Here is a 23,212-nt window from a genome sequence, read left to right as displayed (position 1 = left end):
AGACAAGTAGACACAGAAGAACACACAGTGAATAGACACAGAAAGCAGACAATGAGTGGGGAGGGGGAGATAAGTAAGTAAATAAATAATCTTTTTTTAAAAAGAGGTTGGCATAATAACAGAGAAAAATTTACAAAAACAAAAAAAGAACAACAACAACAACAAAAACCAACCTAACTAACTATATGCTGCTGCTTAAAAGCACTCAGTTCAAATTTACTCACTTCAAACTCAAAGACATTAGGTTGAATATAAGAGGAAGGATGTAAAAAATATATACCATGCCAATGTTAATTTTAAAAAGCACAAGTATCTAAATTAATACCTGATAAACTAGATTTTAGAACAAAGAAAACCACTAAGGACTAAGAGGGACTTTCATAATAATAAAAGGATCAATAAACCAGGAAGATACATGATCCTAAATATGCATAAAACAAACCATAGATCCTCCATATACACAAAACAAAAACTGATAGAGTGAAAAAGAGAAATAGACAAATCCACTTTAACAGTTGGATGCCTCAACATTACCCTCTGGATCCCCATCCCCATCAGGATGTGGAAGACCTGAAAAACACAAGCAACCAGCAGGATATAATGGACATGTATAACACAGCACACGCAACAAAAGAAGAATAAACCTTTTTTTCAACACTAAAGGCACATTCATCAAAATAGCCCATATTCTGACCCACAAAACAAATGTCAACAAATTTAAAATAATTGAACATATGGAATATTTGTTTCTTGACGATAATGGAATCTATAGATCAAAAGCAGAATGACAGTGAGAAATTCTCAAAACATGGGTAAATTAACACACTTCTAAATAATCCATGAGTCAAAGATCAAGGCTAGATAGAAATTTTAAAACTACATAGAACTGAATGAAAACAAAAACACAACATATCAAAATTTGGGGGACACAACTAAAACAGTGCTAAGAGGGAAATGTATAGCACTGAGTACTTACATTAGAAAACAGGAAACATCTCTAATCAATAATCTAATATCCTATCCCAAGAAATTAGAAAAAGGGAGCAACATAAACACAAATCAAGCAGAAGAAAGGAAATAATAGGTAAAATTTGAAATCAGTAGAATTTAAAACAACAATAGAGAAAGTCAAAGAAACAAAAAGCTGGTTCTTTGAAAAAAAATTCCAAATTGATAAGTATTTAGGAATACTCAGAAGAATAAAGGGACAGAAAACATAAATTACCAACTTCAGGAATGAATATGGTATATCACTACAGACCCTTCAGCTATTTAAAATAAGGAAAATCTTTGAAGAACTTAACACTCCTAAATTTAACAATTTAGAAGAAGAAATGGACCAAATCCTTGAAAATCACAAATAACCAAAACTCAATTAAATGGAGGAAGAAATTTGAATAGTCTTACAATAGTGGAAAAAAGTGAGCTGATATTTTAAAATATCCTAAAAGCGAAATCTCCAGTCCTAGATAATTTCACTGGAGAAGTCTATGATTTAAAGAACTAACATCAATTTATTACAAGCACTTCTAGAAAACAGAAGAAGGAATACTTCCTAACTCATTTTATGAGAGCACTACTAACCTTCTATTAAAGCCAGAAAAAGAAAGTACATAAAATTAAAACTACAGACCAACATCTTTCATGAACTGGGTCACAAAAATCCCCCATAATGTTAGTAAATCAAATCCAAGAATGTATGAAAGGAATTACATACCATGACCAAGTGGAGTTTATTCCAGGTATGCAAGGGCAAAGCTGATTCAACATGGAGCAAGTAAACAATGTACTCTACCATATCAATAAGTTGAAGAAAAAATAATGTAGTCATGTGATTTGCACAGGGAGAACATTTGACAAAATTCAATATCATTCATAATAAAAATTCTCAGCAAGTTAGAACAATGAGGAAACAACTCAACTTGATAAAGATCATCTAAAAATACCTACAGCTAACATCACACTTAATGGGGAAGGACTATTTCCCCCTTAACAGTAAAATCAAAGAAAAAATGTCTATTCCCACCACTCTTGTTTGTGTGTGTGTGTGTTTTCTCACCACTCTTTTTCAACCCAGTACTGGAAGTTCTAGGCTAGAAGTAAGTCATGGAAATGAAATAAAAGGCATACATTTTGGAGAGGAAGAAAAAAAAATCTGTATATGATGTGGGCTATGGGTGGAAGGCTCTTTGTCTCTTCAGAGATAACTAAGTTGTTTGACTTGTGGGTGTGGAACGGTGGGGGACTGCAGTCCTGCCCTTGGGGACTAGCAGCAGCTCCAGTCCCAGGAAATGTTTAACAATGCGCGGGCTATAAACTTTAAGTATTTAGGGGAAATGCAAAAACCAAATATGCTAAAGGCTTATCTAGAATGTCTGGAGTCCATGCTAAAAGCTTACCTAAGATGTGGAAGATATATGCTAATTGAAGCCTATTGAGAACTGAAACAAAGGGACCATTTGGCCTTTCCTCTCTGTATAAAAGACGTTTGAAAATCTTGTTCGGGGCTCGGGATTCAAACTGAAAGCTCCCGAGTCCGGCCGGCCGTCAATAAACCATTTTTCCTTCTCAAAATCATTCCTGAGTCCTGGCCTCTCTATACTCAAATAATTGAACTTCTCTTAAATTCCACAACATTTTTGGCGACCCAGATGGGACAATAAATGAAGGCCAGAGACGGTAGCATTTTGCTGCCCCTTCCAAATCCCCGAGGAAGCCAGGAGGACTCGGGTGAACCCCAAATCTGGGCGCCCCTGGATTAAATTTAATCCAGAAAAGATGTGGGCTCCACCAGAATCTTCCCGACAAAAATCGAGGGCAATGGAAGGTCTGAAGAGAAAGATTCTGGGAACGAAAAAGAACTCCGAACATGGAAGAAGGTAAGACTCCCGGGTGAGCACAGTCTGGAAGGCCCTAGTTTAATTGCTAGGAAGGGGAGGCTGATCACCTCCCGAGAGAACCCTAGTAGCCCCAGAAGGCTGGGGGGAAGCCATTCTCTCTAGGCTTGGGAAAAGGAGGAAAACCGGGGAAAAGCCCTGGTGTTTTGGGTTTGTCTAACTGCATGTTAGAATCTGGTACTGGTCTTATATCCACTAAAGGAGTGGAGTCTCGATTTTAATAGGAAGGGTATTTATAGGTTCAAGTCCTAATATCCTGGAAATTGGTCTAGATTAAGGAAAACAAAACTTGGTTACAGGAAAATGGATCAGCTTTTCTGGTGGAGCTTGGTCTGGATGTAAAGTTTAAACAGTGGAAAAGTCTAGCTGAAATCTTTTGTTATGGTGCTAATTTGTGAATGAATTCGCTTTATACCAAATGTTAAGTGTTCTGAGGTTTGTGATGGCTGTGGGGGCAGCCGTGGTGAAAATAAATATATAAACTTGTGAGTCAGATTAGTGACCTTTGTGCTTCTGTCTGTGTCAGCTCAATGTTAGTGTTGGAGTTGTGTCCTTACATAAAGTAGAATTAGAGCTGAGCTGGAGCCCTCCCTTGCCATTGGCAAGGGGGTGAAATGATTCTGGGGCAAAAGCTGAGGAGTCTAGATGTTTGTGCATGTTCTGCTGTCTTGTCTCTGGTCTGGCCCTTTGCCGGGGCTTGGAGGCCATCTGTGTCCGCGCCAAGCACCCAAGTTTGTTGGGAATGTCCCAGTCAGGGCGGCTGGGTTTCTGGGAGAGTTGCCAAATTTGAGTAGGTTCTGTCTGCCCATTTTGGCTGAAAGCTGGAAATCGGGGAGCAGCTTGCCCCTTTCCAGTGAGTCCACCCTTCTATTCATAAGCCGCATTCCTGTTTGTTGTGCACCCGACTGCCTGAAAGGGGGGGAATTGAAGGAGGTGAAAAGCAGAATCAGAATAAATGCAGTAAATTTCCCTCCTTAGGGTGTCAAAGCCAAAATACGTTTGCATTCTGCTCAGGTTCTTAGAAGGTATTGTAGTAACCTTAAGTGAGAGAATGTGTTCTGTGAAGGTAAAATCTGTCTTAAGGGTATAAATAATTATAAAAGTTTTACAAAACATTGTTTAAGGTATTTAAGTGGCTAATTGCAGAAAGTCATTATTTAACAAAACTGAATTGATAATAATAATAATAAAAGGCAATTTTATAACAAACTTTTTCGGCAGCCAATCTCCCCTGCCAACTTGCTTCCAAAAAAACTGTTTCTGGTATTACATGCTACTAAGTATTTAAAGAGAAGAAAAGTTCATTATTTTAACAAACTTGTTTAGTATTAATGGCAATTATATGTTGTAAGAAGTTTGCCTGGTAACTTAGCATGTGGGATATATATGGAGTGTGTTTTTATTGTTAAGGCAACAGAAGATGATTTTGTCCTAAGATAAAATGATTGATTATTGGAAAGAGTAGAGTGTGGGACAGAACCTGAATGAATACTGAAAGTGTAGAAGGTTTGTGGAAGGGAAATTTTTATGATTAAATTGAGTAAGATCAATATACAAAGAAAATATTTTATCAATAGCTTCTTGTGCTTTAACCTCATCATATCCTCAATGTTTGAAGAAGAGTCTTACCTCTTTTAAAAGAACATTTTATGTTCTAGAAATCAAATCCTGAAAAGTAGCCTTTTATTTCAAACTAACTGCAAGAGATTTATTCTTTTACTTTAAAGGAAAAATTAAAGTAATGGTTAAGTTCATTTAATATGTTATAAGTTGAATGAAAGGTATTTAAAGGTGTTATAAAATTAATAGGTTCTAAAAATTAATAAAAACTGTAACTAAGAGTTAAAATCATTTATAAATGCATTTATATTATAAAACAGTGGAAAGACAATAACTGAGATTATAGCTGGGTGAATTTAGCCTGAAACTATTATTTAAGTGTAAATTCTACACTAACCTTTCCTTTGTTTATGGTTACTTCAAGCCTAACCTCACCCTTTGCCTTTGCCTATGGTTATTTCATAATTGAGAAGAGCTGGGACATCACTGTCTCCTCTTCTGGTATTGGTAACCCTTTCTCTCATGAATTCAAGTGTAAACTAAATAAATTGCTGCCTGATAGAATAAGGTTAAATGACCACTGGAGTTTTATTATCTCCAAAACCAAAAGGGGGGTGGAGGGGGAGAAGTCTCCTGCCTTGACGGTCAGTGTTCCTAAGAGTGGCAATTCATGAGAGAAAGCAGTCTGTCTCCCTGAGGCTTCAAATAGCCTCAGTAAATATAGATAAAATTAATCTTGTTGCTTATCCAAAATTCTGCTAATTTCAAGGTAAAATATAAAGTTCTAAAACAAAATGGTGCTAAGGCATTGAGAACATTTTGGTTATTACAATCCATTAAGTAAGAAAGAAAATTCTTGTGGTAAACTGCATGGTCATAGTGCAAATTAAGAAGAGTTTCAAAAGTCTTTGAAAAGTTTAAAGTAACTAAAGTCATGTTGTTGTGTCAAACTATTCATGTCTGCCTATTTGCTCAAATTGTTAAAAATTAAATATGCAGTTATATTTATAAATATTCTTAAAGCCCAAATTAAACTAAGCAGGATGAAAAAGTCATAGAAATCTGATTATGGAAACAATTGGGAAAGGGCCTCCTCTTTGCAAGAGCTTTTAAGGCAAAACTAGGTGTGGCAGATTAAACCTATCTACTAGGCTAGGGAATTAAGAATCAGTTTGCCTGGTAATCTCCCAGTTTAAACCTTTGTCAGCCATAAATTGCAAAAAAAAAAAAAAAAAAAAAAAACACACAAAGATTAGGTTAATTTTCACATAAGAAAAATGTTGATGTAACCTGGCGGCCTGCTGCCTCAGTCTCCCACTCCCGGGTTGGACAGCAGTGGAAACCAGTTTAGGCCAGTCCTATGGGCAGTGGAAGGATGCCCAAGAAGGAGCTAACTAAGTCGGTGCCATTTCAGCACTAAATTCTATTCCTTATTTGACAAAGGGGGGAGCAGGTAAAAACTAAAATGGTTGGAATGTGATAGAGGAAGTAGTTAAATCAAACTTTTGCGTGGGAAAGTTAAATCTCAGATAAGCTGTAACTTCTGAAGTATCCAATCTATGGAAAAACAGAGGAAGAGCTTGCATGCTAGGCTTAGGGGTATAAATTGTGTCATTTTTCTTTGTTCGGGGCACCAGCCATATCTAGCTCTGCGCCCCTTCTTGCAAGATTGAGAATAAATTATTTTCTTCTCCACAATCTGGTGAGCCTTATTTTCTTCCAGAAGATTTCTTTCCAACAAAATAAGGCAATTAGTGGCTCTATTAACAAATTTCAGTAAGTAAAGGAAAGTCCATAAAAACTATGGAGAGATCTTTCCTGGGTTATGATTTTTTAAAAAATTAAGTAATTGTGTAATGTGTTTTAAAACCTGGTAGTCAGTATGCATGTGTTTTAAAACCTGGTAGTCAGTTATGCTTTTAAATTAATAATTTTCATAACTTAAAGAAAAGAAGTTTTTAGCTTCCTGTAAGGGAAAAAGAGAACATTCCTTGCATAAACTATTATGGTTTCAATTTTATTTAACTTGAGTGTAATCTCCCATAGTTAATTTATAAACTAAATTAACATATGTACAAAATCTTTACAGTAATGAAAATTGTAAGTTCACATGGGTGAAATTAGGCTAAAGGAAAAAGATTGTAGATATGCTCTCTTAAATAAAGAGTAAATTTCTTTCATTGGTAATTGTAATTTAGTAAGTTTATTTAAACATGAGGTGTCTAGTCAATGCGGTTATAGTCAATTATAAGGAGTTCCAAACTGAAAATGTTTAAATAGTTCTAATTGTAGAAGTCATTGTTAACTAAAGAAACTTAGATTGGTATTGGTAGCAGAAATAACTTCATGATAATAAACCTGTCTGAAGGCCACTGTAAAATACACATTTAAGTAAATGGTAATAAAAAGTTGTCTTGATTCTATTGGAAATATTCTGTTTTCATTCTAACAATGAAAAATAATATTTTTCCTCTATTACTAAAGTAAAGTACCTACTGTTATCTTCATAGTAAAATTGTGTAAGTAAATAGTCATTTGATATATGTATTGCGTTAAGTTGTTTAAAATATATATAAAACAAGGAATAAACTTTAACATTGTCAAACTCTTGTGCATTCGAACCAGGCCTTGTATACATTACAGGTGGCCTCTCCATGTGAGTTATTGGCTAGGCTGGTCACTGACCCCTCAATTAAAAATATGTGCTATATCAGTCTCTGGTTCTGCTCCTGAAGTCGATGGAAACTATATTGCAGTTTCAAGCTCCTGCAGCCAATAATGACTCGGTACAGCCAAGTGTACAATGGATATCGCCTCCAGACTGGCACTGTTCCATGGTGCCAGAGAGCACTATGCACCAGGCTAGTAGAATACTGGAAAATCTCTGGAATACTGGAAGGATGCTGCAACTTGCTCACTGCGTTGAAGAACATGCTAAGTGGAGCCATGATACCAGGAGACTGTAAGTAAAACTTAAACACAATTGGCATTATGGCCTGCTCTCATGGAGAGATAACATGTGAAGTATTACAAACCTGAAACTCAAAACTAATAATGGCAACTCTGAATCCTTATGCATTAAGTAATACATTAGTTAATATTAAGTGCTGTACTTTTATCCTGTACTAAATATATGCCTAATAATTGTAATGTTATCTTTTCTATTTTGGATCAAGTGCAGAAGTATATTAGACATGTTAAATTCCTGGTAAAATCATTTTCTAAACAGTTAATAACATGTCTATAGAATAAGGTGGCAGTCTCAGCCAGTCTCAGTTAGCAAAAGTGAGGCTTGCTTGCTGATGGTGAGTCACCTATTGAACAAGTCAAAATTGCTAGAAATTGTACAATGAAAACCAAGGTGTAAAAATCTTTATTCTGTAGTTCTGATCACTCCCACAGGTGAAAACTAAGAGTATTTCCAAATTAGTGTTCTAATCCTGAGTGAAGCCAGTTGCCCAAGGAGTACCAGTTCACCAGGAGCATCTGACAGAGCGAATGAGTGTCAATCATTGAACAGCTTGGAATGTGTCTTCAGACAAAGCTAAGTGTCTGTTGCAATTTCTCTCTAAAGATGGATAACTTAAAAAAGAATATATATGCTGTTCCCACCAGCTTTTAAGGAATGCCATCTTTATAGGCACCTAACCTTGTCTACCTCTGTAATCCAATGTGTCCTCTTTTAAAAACAGGTATTCCAAAATTTTAATTAAGTTTGTTTCTTTCAGAGTGAACATCTTATTAACCATATGAAAACTTCATCCAACTTCGTACAGAATGCCAGATCCATCTTCCTCCAGTTAGAATAAATTAAAGAGTTTTACACCTTATTAGGCAATGACTACAGCCCATGACCAGCAGGAAGCAGTTACAGAAAAGAGATCGTCTCCTTTCAGCACCCCTTTTAAATTAAAGGTGTAAACTCTTTAAAAGTAAAATAAAAGTAATAGATGGATCTGGAACCTGACTGGAAATCCACGTGAGTGCCAGTGGCAGCAGAATAACTGCGGGAGGCCCCTGCCCAAGATTCTGCTGTCCAGAATGAAAAGTTCTAAACTTCTAAAAACGGTCCTGGATGCTGTACTAAAGACTGATAAATAATCAGTCAAGACAACAAACAGCCATCCACCTCATAGCTCCAACAATAATTATGCCAAAGCTTAGCAAGTAAACTTTGACAAAAGGGGGGAATGATGTGGGCTATGGGTGGAAGGCTCTTTGTCTCTTCAGAGATAACTAAGTTGTTTGACTTGTGGGTGTGGAACGGTGGGGGGCTGCAGTCCTGCCCTTGGGGACTAGCAGCAGCTCCAGTCCCAGGAAATGTTTAACAATGCGCGGGCTATAAACTTTAAGTATTTAGGGGAAATGCAAAAACCAAATATGCTAAAGGCTTATCTAGAATGTCTGGAGTCCATGCTAAAAGCTTACCTAAGATGTGGAAGATATATGCTAATTGAAGCCTATTGAGAACTGAAACAAAGGGACCGTTTGGCCTTTCCTCTCTGTATAAAAGACGTTTGAAAATCTTGTTCGGGGCTCGGGATTCAAACTGAAAGCTCCCGAGTCCGGCCGGCCGTCAATAAACCATTTTTCCTTCTCAAAATCATTCCTGAGTCCTGGCCTCTCTATACTCAAATAATTGAACTTCTCTTAAATTCCACAACACTACTATTGAGAGAAACTGGGAAATGTATACAAGGGTTCTCTCTGTTTTGTTTCATATAACTTCATGTGAATCAACCATCATCTAACTTTTCTTATAAACAGATATATAAGCAGCAAACTCCCTCTCCCTTTCTCTCTGTCCCCCCCGCCCGTCTCTCTGTCTCTTTCTCTCTCACACACACACACTCACACACGCATATCTTCCTTCAGCCTTGTGCATCAAACTTAAAGGGGACAGTGCTGTCTTTATGTTGCAACTGTGGTGAAGAGTGGACCTCTGAAAAGATCCGCTGTAAAATCCCTGCTTTTCAAGAGCAGAAGCTTCTTCAACCCTACATAACACAGACAAGTAAATCTGAATGCCAGTGTTAGGTCAGCCAATCTGCAGACTGGACTAAAAATGACCTTACCAAAATAAACTGCAAAAAGGAAATTAAATATTTGTGATAGGGTTAATAGTTTGTCCCTTTCCTACCATGTATCAACTGCTGGCTCCTCTGCAAAATGAGATGGTGTGCTACATTAGAACCTCTCAACAATATGGAGGACCAAAAAAATTGAAGATCTAAATTTAGATATAATGAAAAACCACAAGGGAAATCATAAAAAAGGGTCTAACAACCATATAATAGTAGAAAGTATTCCAATACTAATTCTGGTGGTGGTGGACAAATAAAAGCAATGAAACAACATCTTTGGAATCACATTGTTTTGGGGGAAAAGAGGACCTCCATACATGTAAGTATATGAATGAAAAATATTAAAAAATTAACACTAGTTTCATAAGAAAATTTTAATGACCAGAAACACAAATTTTTCACTATAAAATTATAATATAATCTAGTCAAATGAATATTTTGCATCAAGGTTAATATCTAAGTCAGTCACTTACTTCTGTGCTGTACTCATTATATCTGCCAACATTCTCCAACCAATCTCAAAATAGCACCATTTTGATTTTTCTGAAGCAGAACGTCTGCATTATTTAATATGCATTGAAGTGAATATGACCATATATTAAATTAAATGAAGATATGAATGGGTTCACAAAAATCCAATTACATTCTATTGTTATTTTAATGAAAAGTAACAGAGAACTAGTCTTCCATTTGTTTTAAACACAACAATTTTCTTAAAATCCATCCTTTAATTTCAACTATTAGGAAATTAAAAAAAAATACAACAGACTCTATTGTCAGAGAAAATAAAGAATGTTACTTTGACCCTCATTTTTATTTGAAGAGTGCTCAAAACATCAGCATGAAATTTAAGGATTACATACCCAATCAGAGGGACTTCTATTGTTTTATTTCCTATTGAAATGAATAGTTGGTCAAACGTGTCTTCATCTTTATCAGGATGATATTCTATCATAGCTGTCATCTGAAGGCCAGAAGCAAGTGCTTTATCCAGATTGGTCAAAATAAGTTTGAACTGCAATGGGAGAAAAATTAAATTCACACATCTTAACTACTCAAAAGAGAATAATGTGAACAATTGAAGTTAATAGTATATATTATAATAAGAGACATCTCAAGACATAGGCCTTATTCCTGCCCTAATGGCAAACTTTCAATGGCTTTACTTATATCTATCAGATTCTAGATCCCTAAGATATGCTTTCAGCAGTGCAGGAATTGAAACTGACAATTCAATTAGTCAAGAAGCTTGTAAATGCCCATGGGCTACTTCAAAAGGATAAGATACAGAACTGACATGGTTCCTCTTCTAAGCAGCTTAAAATCGAATACAGAAATAAAGTAATAGAAACATAATAAAATGTTGCTCTATTATGCATGCATACATATATCCACACATTTAGTATTTTATATACTTTCTATATTAGAACTTATGTTCACAACTTGTAGGGCTTATTAAAGAGAATAGGTCAAAGAAGAGAAACACTTCTGTTCCAGTAAAATTTTGTTAGGGTACAGGAGAAATATGAAGGCTGAGAGAGAAGGAAAACTGATATCTGAGTATTTATGACATATAAAGCATTCTACATTTATTATCTCATTTAATACACTTCTACAGTCCTCTAAAGCAGTTATTAGGACTCTCAGCAAATAGATGAGGAAACTGAGTCATATAAAATATAATTAGTGTCTAAGGTTACTTAGGCAGTGAAGATTTAAAACACAGATCTACCTGACTCTAAAACTTAAGTTCCTTGCCCCCAACTGGAAAGGGTTCCTCTCCTCAATAAAAGCAGAATATATACCCCATGCAAATTAAAGAATACAAATCAGGCTCTAATCATGTGGCATATAAATAATACAGATAAAAGTATCACAAACATCTATGAGAGTACATAATTACTGTGGGCCAAGAGGGACTGCATTTGGTCCAGTCTTATAGGACGAATGTAAACAGTGAAGAAGCAGCAGGCATGGTATTTCCTACGGGGGCAGAAAGAGTTCAGAGACAAGAATAAGCAAAATATTGTCTCAGCAGGCAGCTAATAAACCAGCCAAGTTGAGCAACATGTCCTCAATCAGTAAAAATGGAGGCCCTGTTGAAATTAATTATTCAGGACTTCTAACGCAAGACTGAGTCTAAGCAGTGCTCGGCAGCAATGGAAGTATTAGAGCAGTAGAATGACGTGTTGCTGATGTGGGCTATGGGTGGAAGGCTCTTTGTCTCTTCAGAGATAACTAAGTTATTTGACTTGTGGGTGTGGAACGGTAAGAGGCTGCAGTCCTGCCCTTAGGGACGGTGACAGCAGGCTCCAGTCCCAGGAAATGTTTAACAAAGCAAGGGCTATAAACTTTAAGTATTTAGGGGAAATGCAAAAACCAAGGCTTATCTAAAATGTCTGGAGTCCTTGCTAAAAGCTTACCTAAGATGTGAAAGAGATATATGCTAATTGAAGCCTATTGAGAACTGAAACAAAGGGACCATTTGGCCTTTCCTCTCTGTATAAAAGACGTTTGAAAATCTTGTTCGGGGCTCGGGATTCAAACAGAAAGCTCCCGAGTCCGGCCGGCCTTCAATAAACCATTTTTTCCTTCTCAAAATCATTCCTGAGTCCTGGCCTCTCTATTCTCAAATAATTGAACTTCTCTTAAATTCCACAACATTAATGGCAACCACGGAGGGATAATAAATGAAGGCCAGAGACGGTAGCATTTTGCTGCCCCTTCCAAATCCCCGAGGAAGCCGGGAGGACTCGGGTGAACCCCAAATCTGGGCGCCCCTGGATTAAATTTAATTCAGAAAAGATGTGGGCTCCACCAGAATCTTCCCGACAAATCAAGGGGCAATGGAAGGTCTGAAGAGAAAGATTCTGGGAACGAAAAAGAGCTCCGAACATGGAAGAAGGTAAGACTCCCCGGGTGAGCACAGTCTGGAAGGCCCTAGCTTTAATTGCTAGGAAGGGGAGGCTGATCACCTCCCGAGAGAACCCTAGTAGCCCCAGAAGGCTGGGGGGAAGCCGTTCTCTCTAGGCTTGGGAAAAGGAGGAAAACCGGGGAAAAGCCCTGGTGTTTTGGGTTTGTCTAACTGCATGTTAGAATCTGGTACTGGTCTTATATCCACTAAAGGAGTGGAGTCTCGATTTTAATAGGAAGGGTATTTATAGGTTCGAGTCCTAATATCCTGGAAATTGGTCTAGATTAAGGAAAACAAAACTTGGTTACAGGAAAATGGATCGGCTTTTCTGGTGGAGCTTGGTCTGGGTGTAAAGTTTAAACAGTGGAAAAGTCTAGCTGAAATCTTTTGTTATGGTGCTAATTTGTGAATGAATTTGCTTTATACCAAATGTTAAGTGTTCTGAGGTTTGTGATGGCTGTGGGGGCAGCCGTGGTGAAAATAAATATATAAACTTGTGAGTCAGATTAGTGACCTTTGTGCTTCTGTCTGTGTCAGCTCAATGTTAGTGTTGGAGTTGTGTCCTTACATGAAGTAGAATTACAGCTGAGCTGGAGCCCTCCCTTGCCATTGGCAAGGGGGTGAAATGATTCTGGGGCAAAAGCTGAGGAGTCTAGATGTTTGTGCATGTTCTGGTGTCTTGTCTCTGGTCTGGCCCTTTGCCCCGGCTTGGAGGCCATCTGTGTCCGCGCCAAGCACCCAAGTCTGTTGGGAATGTCCCAGTCAGGGCGGCTGGGTTCCTGGGAGAGTTGCCAAATTTGAGTAGGTTCTGTCTGCCCATTTTGGCTGAAAGCTGGAAAGGGGGGAGCGGCTTGCCCCTTTCCAGTGAGTCCACCCTTCTATTCATAAGCCGCATTCCTGTTTGTTGTGCACCCGACTGCCTGGAAGGGGGGGAAGTGAAGGAGGTGAAAAGCAGAATCAGAATAAATGCAGTAAAGTTCCCTCCTTAGGGTGTCAAAGCCAAAATACGTTTGCATTCTGCTCAGGTTCTTAGAAGGTATTGTAGTAACCTTAAGTAAGAGAATGTGTTCTGTGAAGGTAAACTTTGTATTAAGGGTATAAATAATTATAAAAGTTTTACAAAGCATTGTTTAAGGTATTTAAGTGGCTAATTGCAGAAAGTCATTATTTAACAAAACTGAATTGATAATAATAATAATAAAAGGCAATTTTATAACAAACTTATTCGGCAGCCAATCTCCCCTGCCAACTTGCTTCCAAAAAAAACTGTTTCTGGTATTACATGCTACTAAGTATTTAAAGTGAAGAAAAGTTCATTATTTTAACAAACTTGGTTAGTATTAATGGCAATTATATGTTGTAAGAAGTTTGCCTGGTAACTTAGTATGTGGGATATATGGAGTGGGTTTTTATTGTTAAGGTAACAGAAGGTGATTTTGTCCTAAGATAAAATGATTGATTATTGGGAAGAGTAGAGTGTGGGACAGAACCTGAATGAATACTGAAAGTGTAGAAGGTTTGTGGAAGGGAAATTTTTATGATTAAATTGAGTAAGATCAATATACAAAGAAAATATTTTATCAATAGCTTCTTGTGCTTTAACCTCATCATATCCTCAATGTTTGAAGAAGAGTCTTACCTCTTTTAAAAGAACATTTTATGTTCTAGAAATCAAATCCTGAAAAGTAGCCTTTTATTTCAAACTAACTGCAAGAGATTTATTCTTTCACTTTAAAGGAAAAATTAAAGTAATGGTTAAGTTCATTTAATATGTTATAAGTTGAATGAAAGGTATTTAAAGGTGTTATAAAACTAATAGTTTTTTAAAAATTAATAAAAACTGTAACTAAGAGTTAAAATCATTTATAAATGCATTTATATTGTAAAACAGTGGAAAGACAATAACTGAGATTATAGCTGGGTGAATTTAGCCTGAAACTATTATTTAAGTGTAAATTCTACACTAACCTTTCCTTTGTTTATGGTTACTTCAAGCCTAACCTCACCCTTTGCCTTTGCCTATGGTTATTTCATAATTGAGAAGAGCTGGGACATCACTGTCTCCTCTTCTGGTATTAGTAACCCTTTCTCTCATGAATTCAGTGTAAACTAAATAAATTGCTGCCTGATAGAATAAGGTTAAATGGCCACTGGAGTTTTATTATCTCCAAAATCAAAAAGGGGGGTGGAGGGGGAGAAGTCTCCTGCCTTGACGGTCAGTGTTCCTAAGAGTGGCAATTCATGAGAGAAAGCAGTCTGTCTCCCTGAGGCTTCAAATAGCCTCGGTAAATATATAAAGTTAATCTTGTGGCTTATCCAAAATTCTGCTGATTTCAAAGTAAAGTGTAAAGTTCTGAAACAAAGTGGTGCTGAGGCATTGAGAACATTTTGGTTATTACAATCCATTGAGTGGGAAAGAAAATTCTTGTGGTAAGCTGCATGGTCATAGTGCAAGTTAAGAAGAGTTTCAAAAGTCTTTGAAAAGTTTAAAGTAACTAAAGTCATGTTGTTGTGCCAAACTATTCATGTCTGCCTATTTGCTCAAATTGTTGAAAATTAAATATGCAGTTATATTTATAAATATTCTTAAAGCCCAAATTGAACTAAGCAGGATGAAAAAGTCATAGAAATCTGATTATGGAAACAATTGGGAAAGGGGCCTCCTCTTTGCAAGAGCTTTTAAGGCAAGACTAGGTGTGGCAGATTAAACCTATCTACTAGGCTAGGGAATTAAGAATCAGTTTGCCTGGTAATTTCCCAGTTTAAACCTTTGTCAGCCATAAATTGGAAAAAACAAAACAAAGATTAGGTTAATTTTCACAGAAGAAAAATATTGATGTAACCCAGCGGCCTGCTGCCTCAGTCTCCCACTCCCGGGTTGGACAGCAGTGGAGGAGACCAGTTTAGGCCAGTCCTATGGGCAGTGGAAGGATGCCCAAGAAGGAGCTAACTAAGTCGGTGCCATTTCAGCACTAAATTCTATTCCTTATTTGACAAAGGGGGGGAGCAGGTAAAAACTAAAATGGTTGGAATGTGATAGAAGAAGCAGTTAAATCAAACTTTTGCGTGGGAAAGTTAAATCTCAGATAAGCTGTAACTTCTGAAGTATCCAATCTATGGAAAAACAGGAAGAGCTTGCATGCTAGGCTTAGGGGTATAAATTGTGTCATTTTTCTTTGTTCGGGGCACCAGCCATATCTGGCTCTGCGCCCCTTCTTGCAAGATTGAGAATAAAGTATTTTCTTCTCCACAATCTGGTGAGCCTTATTTTCTTCCAGAAGATTTCTTTCCAACAAAATAAGGTAATTAGTGGCTCTATTAACAAATTTCAGTAAGTAAAGGAAAGTCCATAAAAACTATGGAGAGATCTTTCCTGGGTTATGATTTTAAAAAATTAAGTAATTGTGTAATGTGTTTTGAAACCTGGAAGTCAGTATGCATGTGTTTTAAAACCTGGTAGTCAGTTATGCTTTTAAATTAATAATTTTCATAACTTAAAGAAAAGAAGTTTTTAGCTTCCTGTAAGGGAAAAAGAGAACATTCCTTGCATAAACTATAATGGTTTCAATTTTATTTAACTTGAGTGTAATCTCCCATAGTTAATTTATAAACTAAATTAACATATGTACAAAATCTTTACAGTAATGAAAATTGTAAGTGAAAATTGTAAGTTCACATTGGTGAAATTAGGCTAAAGGGAAAAGATTGTAGATATGCTCTCTTAAATAAAGAGTAAATTTCTTTCATTGGTAATTGTAATTTAGTAAGTTTATTTAAACATGAGGTGGCTACTCAATGTGGTTATAGTCAATTATAAAGAGTTTGTAAAACATCTTCCAAACTGAAAATGTTTAAATAGTTCTAGTTGTAGAAGTTATTGTTAACTAAAGAAACTTAGATTGGTATTGGTAGCAGAAATAACTTCATGATAATAAACCTGTCTGAAGGCCACTGCAAAATACACATTTAAGTAAATGGTAATAAAAGGTTGTCTTGATTCTATTGGAAATATTCTGTTTTCATTCTAACAATGAAAAATAATATTTTTCCTCTATTACTAAAGTGAAGTACCTACTGTTATCTTCATAGTAAAATTGTGTAAGTAGATGGTCATTTGATATATGTATTGCGTTAAGTTGTTTAAAATATATATAAAACAAGGAATAGACTTTAACATTGTCAAACTCTTGTGCATTCGAACCAGGCCTTGTATACATTACAGGTGGCCTCTCCATGTGAGTTATTGGCTAGGCTGGTCACTGACCCCTCAATTAAAAATATGTGCTATATCAGTCTCTGGTTCTGCTCCTGAAGTTGATGGAAACTATATTGCAGTTTCAAGCTCCTGCAGCCAATAATGACTCGGTACAGCCAAGTGTACAATGGCCTCCAGACTGGCACTGTTCCATGGTGCCAGAGAGCACTATGCACCAGGCTAGTAGAATACTGGAAAATCTCTGGAATACTGGAAGGATGCTGCAACTTGCTCACTGCGTTGAAGAACATGCTAAGTGGAGCCATGATACCAGGAGACTGTAAGTAAAACTTAAACACAATTGGCATTATGGCCTGCTCTCATGGAGAGATAACATGTAAAGTATTACAAACCTGAAACTCAAAACTAATAATGGCAACACTGAATCCTTATGCATTAAGTAATACATTAGTTAATATTAAGTGCTGTACTTTCCTGTACTAAATATATGCCTAATAATTGTAATGTTATCTTTTCTATTTTGGATCAAGTGCAGAAGTATATTAGACATGTTAAATTCCTGGTAAAATCATTTTCTAAACAGTTAATAACATGTCTATAGAATAAGGTGGCAGTCTCAGCCAGACTCAGTTAGCAAAAGTGAGGCTTGCTTGCTGATGGTGAGTCACCTATTGAACAAGTCAAAATTGCTAGAAATTGTACAATGAAAACCAAGGTGTATAAAATCTTTATTCTGTAGTTCTGATCACTCCCACAGGTGAAAACTAAGAGTATTTCCAAATTAGTGTTCTAATCCTGAGTGAAGCCAGTTGCCCAAGGAGTGCCAGTTCACCAGGAGCATCTGACAGAGTGAATGAGTGTCAATCATTGAACAGCTTGGAATGTGTCTTCAGACAAAGCTAAGTGTCTGTTGCAATTTCTCTCTAAAGATGGATAACTTAAAAAAGAATATATATGCTGTTCCCACCAGCTTTTAAGGAATGCCATCTTTATAGGCATCTAATCTTGTCTATCTCTGTAATCCAATGTGTCCTCTTTTAAAAACAGGTATTCCAAAATTTTTAATTAAGTTTGTTTCTTTCAGAGTGAACATCTTATTAACCATATGAAAACTTCATCCAACTTCGTACAGAATGCCAGATCCATCTTCCTCCAGTTAGAATAAATTAAAGAGTTTTACACCTTATTAGGCAATGACTACAGCCCATGGCCAGCAGGAAGCAGTTACAGAAAAGAGATCGTCTCCCTTCAGCATCCCTTTTAAATTAAAGGTGTAAACTCTTTAAGAGTAAAATAAAAGTAATAGATGGATCTGGAACCTGACTGGAAATCCACGTGAGTGCCAGTGGCAGCAGAATAACTGCGGGAGGCCCCTGCCCAAGATTCTGCTGTCCAGAATGAAAAGTTCTAAACTTCTAAAAACGGTCCTTGATGCTGTACTAAAGACTGATAAATAATCAGTCAAGACAACAAACAGTCATCCACCTCATAGCTACAACAATAATTATGCCAAAGCTTAGCAAGTAAACTTTGACAAAGGGGGGGAATGATGTGGGCTATGGGTGGAAGGCTCTTTGTCTCTTCAGAGATAACTAAGTTATTTGACTTGTGGGTGTGGAAGGGTAAGAGGCTGCAGTCCTGCCCTTAGGGATGGTGACAGCAGGCTCCAGTCCCAGGAAATGTTTAACAAAGCAAGGGCTATAAACTTTAAGTATTTAGGGGAAATGCAAAAACCAAGGCTTATCTAAAATGTCTGGAGTCCTTGCTAAAAGCTTACCTAAGATGTGAAAGAGATATATGCTAATTGAAGCCTATTGAGAACTGAAACAAAGGGACCATTTGGCCTTTCCTCTCTGTATAAAAGACGTTTGAAAATCTTGTTCGGGGCTCGGGATTCAAACAGAAAGCTCCCGAGTCCGGCCGGCCGTCAATAAACCATTTTTTCCTTCTCAAAATCATTCCTGAGTCCTGGCCTCTCTATTCTCAAATAATTGAACTTCTCTTAAATTCCACAACATTGCTACCACTGGTTCTGAGAGTCTCATACTTGCAGGAAACAAAGATCCTGAGGCCTCAGAACTACCATAGTCCAACTCTCAACCTCCCTGCACTTACAGAACAGATGGAAAACAAGGGATAGATTGTTTCCCACATACAGCTTTCAGTAATGCAAGTCCACATATCAGATTTGACCAACTCCCCTTAAAGAATCTCTAGCTTCAAAAAGGGAAACCAGTGCATCAACGACATGTGATTTTGGTCAAACTTCATGTTGTTGAGCATGCTGATTGGTATGCAAGACGTGTAAGGCAGCAACCCTGTTCTTACGAGCTAACGAGCTGAACATTGGGACAAAACTCACACTTACATAGTTGGGAAACAGGTCCAAAATATAAAGAATGGCTATAAATGCTGTAGATATCCAGCAGGGAAGAAATCAATTGAGGATAATATGGTAAGGGATGACTTCTTAGAGAAAAATAGGACGCCACGAAGAATATGAAAGATGGATAGGATTTGGAAATACGTGATTCTTGCAGGTAAGGATTGAGCATATGAGTCAAAGAAAAAAAGAAGTCTGAGTTATGGCAAGGGGTTATAGTGATGACTGAGACTTACTTGTCTGCGCAAAAGGCTTCAGAAGTCAGCAAAACACTGTGAGATGGGAAGTGCAGTTAAGACTAAAGGATGACACTGAAAACAGGCATAGGACTTTCAACATGTTCCTTGAAGATAAGGACGATGTCTTATTTATCTGTCTACCAGCAACCTACAGTATATGGTATATAGCAATCCACATGGTGCATCGTAGGTATTCAGTGCATCCAGTCACAGCAGGTTCTTGAGCCAGGGTGGAAAATAAGTACTGTTGTGTGTTAGGATAACTATTTTCTAAGTAAAATGTGAATACCCTTTACATAGCACATTCATGTATTTTTGTAGTGGAGAAATTCGGATAGGCGCGGTTTCGAAGGCCAGGACACGAGAGAATACCGAGAAGGAAGTTGGTTTATTTCGACCGGCCGGGCTCGGCGGACTCTTGTCCTAATAAAAACCGAGCCCCGAAAGCCTTTTCCAGACCCTTTTATACAGAGGATATAGGATTAGGAAGACTAACAGTGATGGTAAACAGACCTTTGGTTAGGTTCTTCAGATCTTAGTATCAGATAGGTTATTTCCTCCAGGTGAGTTACATATTCTCCACATCCAAGCCAGTTTGGATTAGCATAGCTCCACATAGTCTGGAGGCAGCCCTGAATACACACTCAGTCTCACATCCCTTCTGAACATTCAAAGACTATAGGGCCTATATTACTTATCTGGCCATCTTGGAGACTAGGTACTCTTGGAAATAATTTTGTTTTTAATGCACAGGCTATATCATTTTTACTAATCCATCTCTCCCCTAATTCCCTTGAAGTATCAGGACTAATATCATGGTCCTGCAGCAAAAGGAAGTTCATGCTGATATTGTCACATGTCATTCAGAGTGCTCCAGACTTGGGCTTCTAACTAATAAGCCTCTCTGGCTATTCTCTTGTCAGTGTCGAGAACTGTGGTCTGAATTGTTTTCCTTTTCAAAATAAACACATTACTATTGTAAAAACATTCAAATACAAAATCTATAAATTATGATTCTATTTATATGGAACACAAGAACAGGGAAAACTCATCTGTGGTGTTAGAAATCATACTGGTCACTTCCAGAGGGTAATTACTCCAGATACTGCAGGGAATCATAATACTGGTCACTTCCAGAGGGTAATTACTCCAGGTACTGCAGGGAAAGGGCACGAGGAATCCTTCTGAGGTGCTGGAAATATTGTATGACTTAATCTGAGTGGTGGCTATATGGGTGTATACCTATATAAAAATTCACCAAGCTGTGCTCTTAATATTTGTGCACTTTAGTGAAAATGGTACATGAATTTTTAAAAACTGTATAAAAGAGAATGTGAAGGTCTTTTTTCTCATTGCCCTACTAATCACTGCCAAATGTTTTTCTAGGCACAGAAAAATGAATATATGTAATTTTTACCAAAAAACCATAGCCATATTTCCATTTCTGTACATACAAGTCCAGCTGCATTCAATCCTATTTTTCATTAGGAATAGCCCCTGAAAGAAATTTTCAGTTATTGTCCACTTACATGTAAAAAATTCCTATCACCTTTCCTTTACCAAAAATCCCCTGGGCACAGGAGACTAGAGTAAACTAATATCCATCCATTCACACATTCAGTCTAAAATAACAGTGAGATAGAGCAGGTAAAATTCTGTCAACTTTTCAATCAGAAGATGGGAACAGCCTCTCAGAATATTACTTTTGCTGATGGTTAGACCTGTACTAAAACTCCTCCATTAGCCTCTAAGTCCCAAGAGGACAGGAATGTATTCACCCTGCATTCCTCACACCACTTCCTGTTATATAATAGGTGCTCACTAAACATTTGCTAAAGTAGTGTAATAATCTTTCTACTAATATAGCAGCACCTGGAGTAATTAGCACTTTATTAAGTTGCCTTAATATTACAATATCATGATGGCAAGATGCATCATGATCTCTTCTTTCCAAACCCTGAATGAAGAAAGAGGGAGGTTCTAGATCAGCTTTTCTCTACCCTGTCCTCCCCCATCTTCCAGTCCTAAGTAAAAAGGAAAAAAGAGAAGGAAAAAAGGTACCCACACATACATAGGCACATAAGTCACTACTCCCAGGGAAGCCCAATTGCGCCCCTACTCTCAGTAGGAGCCAAACATCTATTTTACAAGGCAAACGGAGGCGCCCAAGTGAGGAGGCATCCTAGACGCCCCCACCCGCCTCAGGCCCTGCTCCTAACACTCCTAGGTGCATCACCTGCGGCTTGACTGGCTCCTGAAACCGGATCTTCTGGTTGCAACGGCCAAGGTTGTGTAGCGTAATTGGGAGGCGATACACCTTCCCGGCCAGCGCGTCCAGGAATTTCACTTCCGATGGGGTCACCCGCAGCTGCAGATCCTTCCAAGAGACTTCTAAGTCCCGGGGAATCAGGGATCCCCTCTCGATGTCCATGACTGCCCTCTCCACAGCCCGCCAACCTTTGCCGCCTTGGCGGGAACTTAGTGTGGGCTGCGGTCGCTAGGCAACCGACGCACGCCGTGCGCGCCCCCACAAGCCCCGCCCACCGGCGTTGGCGCCTCCTGGGCCCGGCGGGTGGAGGCTGAAGATAAAGAGGGAAAGAACCCTGGGGCTGTAGCTGTCTCCAAAGTATCAGGAAAAGAGGATTTGGGAGCCCAAACCCCAGAGGCATTTCACGTTGCCGGGCCTGGCGGGACTTTAGGATGGCATTGGCATAGTGGGCATTTTCCTGGTCCTCTCAAAAATCAGTTTAAGACAGAAGGTATGAAGTTCCCACTTAGTCTGTTACGACAGAAGGGTGTGATAGAATCGTAGGAATTCAAGCAATTCAGAATACGGACCCCTGGAAAGTCTGCTTAGGGACCTTTAAGCGAGTGCTCCTCAAAATGTAATAAGAGGGGGAGCGGATGTGGCTCAAGCAGTTGAGCGCCATCCTCCCACATACTAGGTGACGGGTTCAATCCTTGGTCCCAGTACCTTAAAAAAACAAACAAACAAACAAAAAAAAAACATGTAATAGGAACCCCCTGTGTGTTTTGTTAAAATGCAGATTCTGTTTCAGTAGATCAGGGACAGGGCCTAAGAATCTGTACTTCTAACAAGCTCCCCCAACTGCTCACCTGGTGCTGCTAGTCCAGGGACCACACATGGAGTATAGAGGCTATAGGCACTTTCTTAACTATTTTAGGTGTAGTTTTCTTTATTTGTAAAATGAAGGTGTTTCTCAGAAGATAAAGGCCAAATGCTTTCAAATCTGGATGAGGATATTTCCCAAAGGTCCTACTTCACACACACACCCCCCATCCTTATTTTTGTTTCATCTTTCATTTACTGTGATCTTCTCAGGGTTCCAGAACATACCAGGTGCTTTCATTTTCTCCTTGCCACTCCTAATGATGCTTGCTCTGAGGGGGATGGCCTCTTCCTCTGCCTGCCAAACAGTTACTCATCCTTCAAGACTTCATTATGATTGTAAAAATTTCCCCACAACTGTTTTACAAATCCCCATTGCAACGGTATGATAAATAAGAAATTACTTCACTTTCCGCATGGAGATAGAACTCTCTCAGTAGCCCTAAATATAAAGGCAAGTTGATAAAAGTCCTGGAAGAGTTGTTGCCAATAGTTGAAAATGGTGGAGGTAGTAGTGGTGGTGATTATTATTTTTAATTTTTTTGGAAAATGATAGATTAGAAAATCTTTCTCATCTTGCAATATCCTATATATCTTGGCTTAACAAGTTGTATACGAATTACAGCTGGATTTTTATACCAATCACCACTACATATCACGGAATCAACCTGGTACATACCCCTGTGTCCCTAAGCAGAGCAATATTACAATGCTGAAAGGGCAGCAGTGGCTCAAAGAACTTGACTGAATCAAGACCACAGTCCAAACCAACCTCTACATCAATTCCTG

General features: G+C 37.9%; 1 protein-coding gene across 1 annotated transcript in view; it reads right to left on the bottom strand.

Moving 5' to 3' along the window:
- CFAP47 (cilia and flagella associated protein 47) overlaps nt 1–21,745 on the bottom strand; it is a 477,175-nt gene extending 455,430 nt beyond the window's left edge. The window contains exons 1-2 of the mRNA XM_071213189.1: nt 21,530–21,745; nt 10,405–10,556 (exon numbers count right to left, since the gene is read on the bottom strand). Of these exons, the coding sequence (XP_071069290.1) occupies nt 10,405–10,556; nt 21,530–21,724 (347 nt within the window). The 5' untranslated portion in view covers nt 21,725–21,745. The remainder of the gene's footprint in view (nt 1–10,404; nt 10,557–21,529) is intronic.
- Between the last annotated feature and the right edge of the window lie 1,467 nt (nt 21,746–23,212).

This window comes from Dasypus novemcinctus, chromosome X, assembly GCF_030445035.2.
Source record: "Dasypus novemcinctus isolate mDasNov1 chromosome X, mDasNov1.1.hap2, whole genome shotgun sequence".
NCBI lineage: Eukaryota > Metazoa > Chordata > Mammalia > Cingulata > Dasypodidae > Dasypus > Dasypus novemcinctus.
The sequence above is the reverse complement of the archived record's forward strand: the minus strand, read 5'-3'. Positions and strand labels throughout refer to the sequence as shown.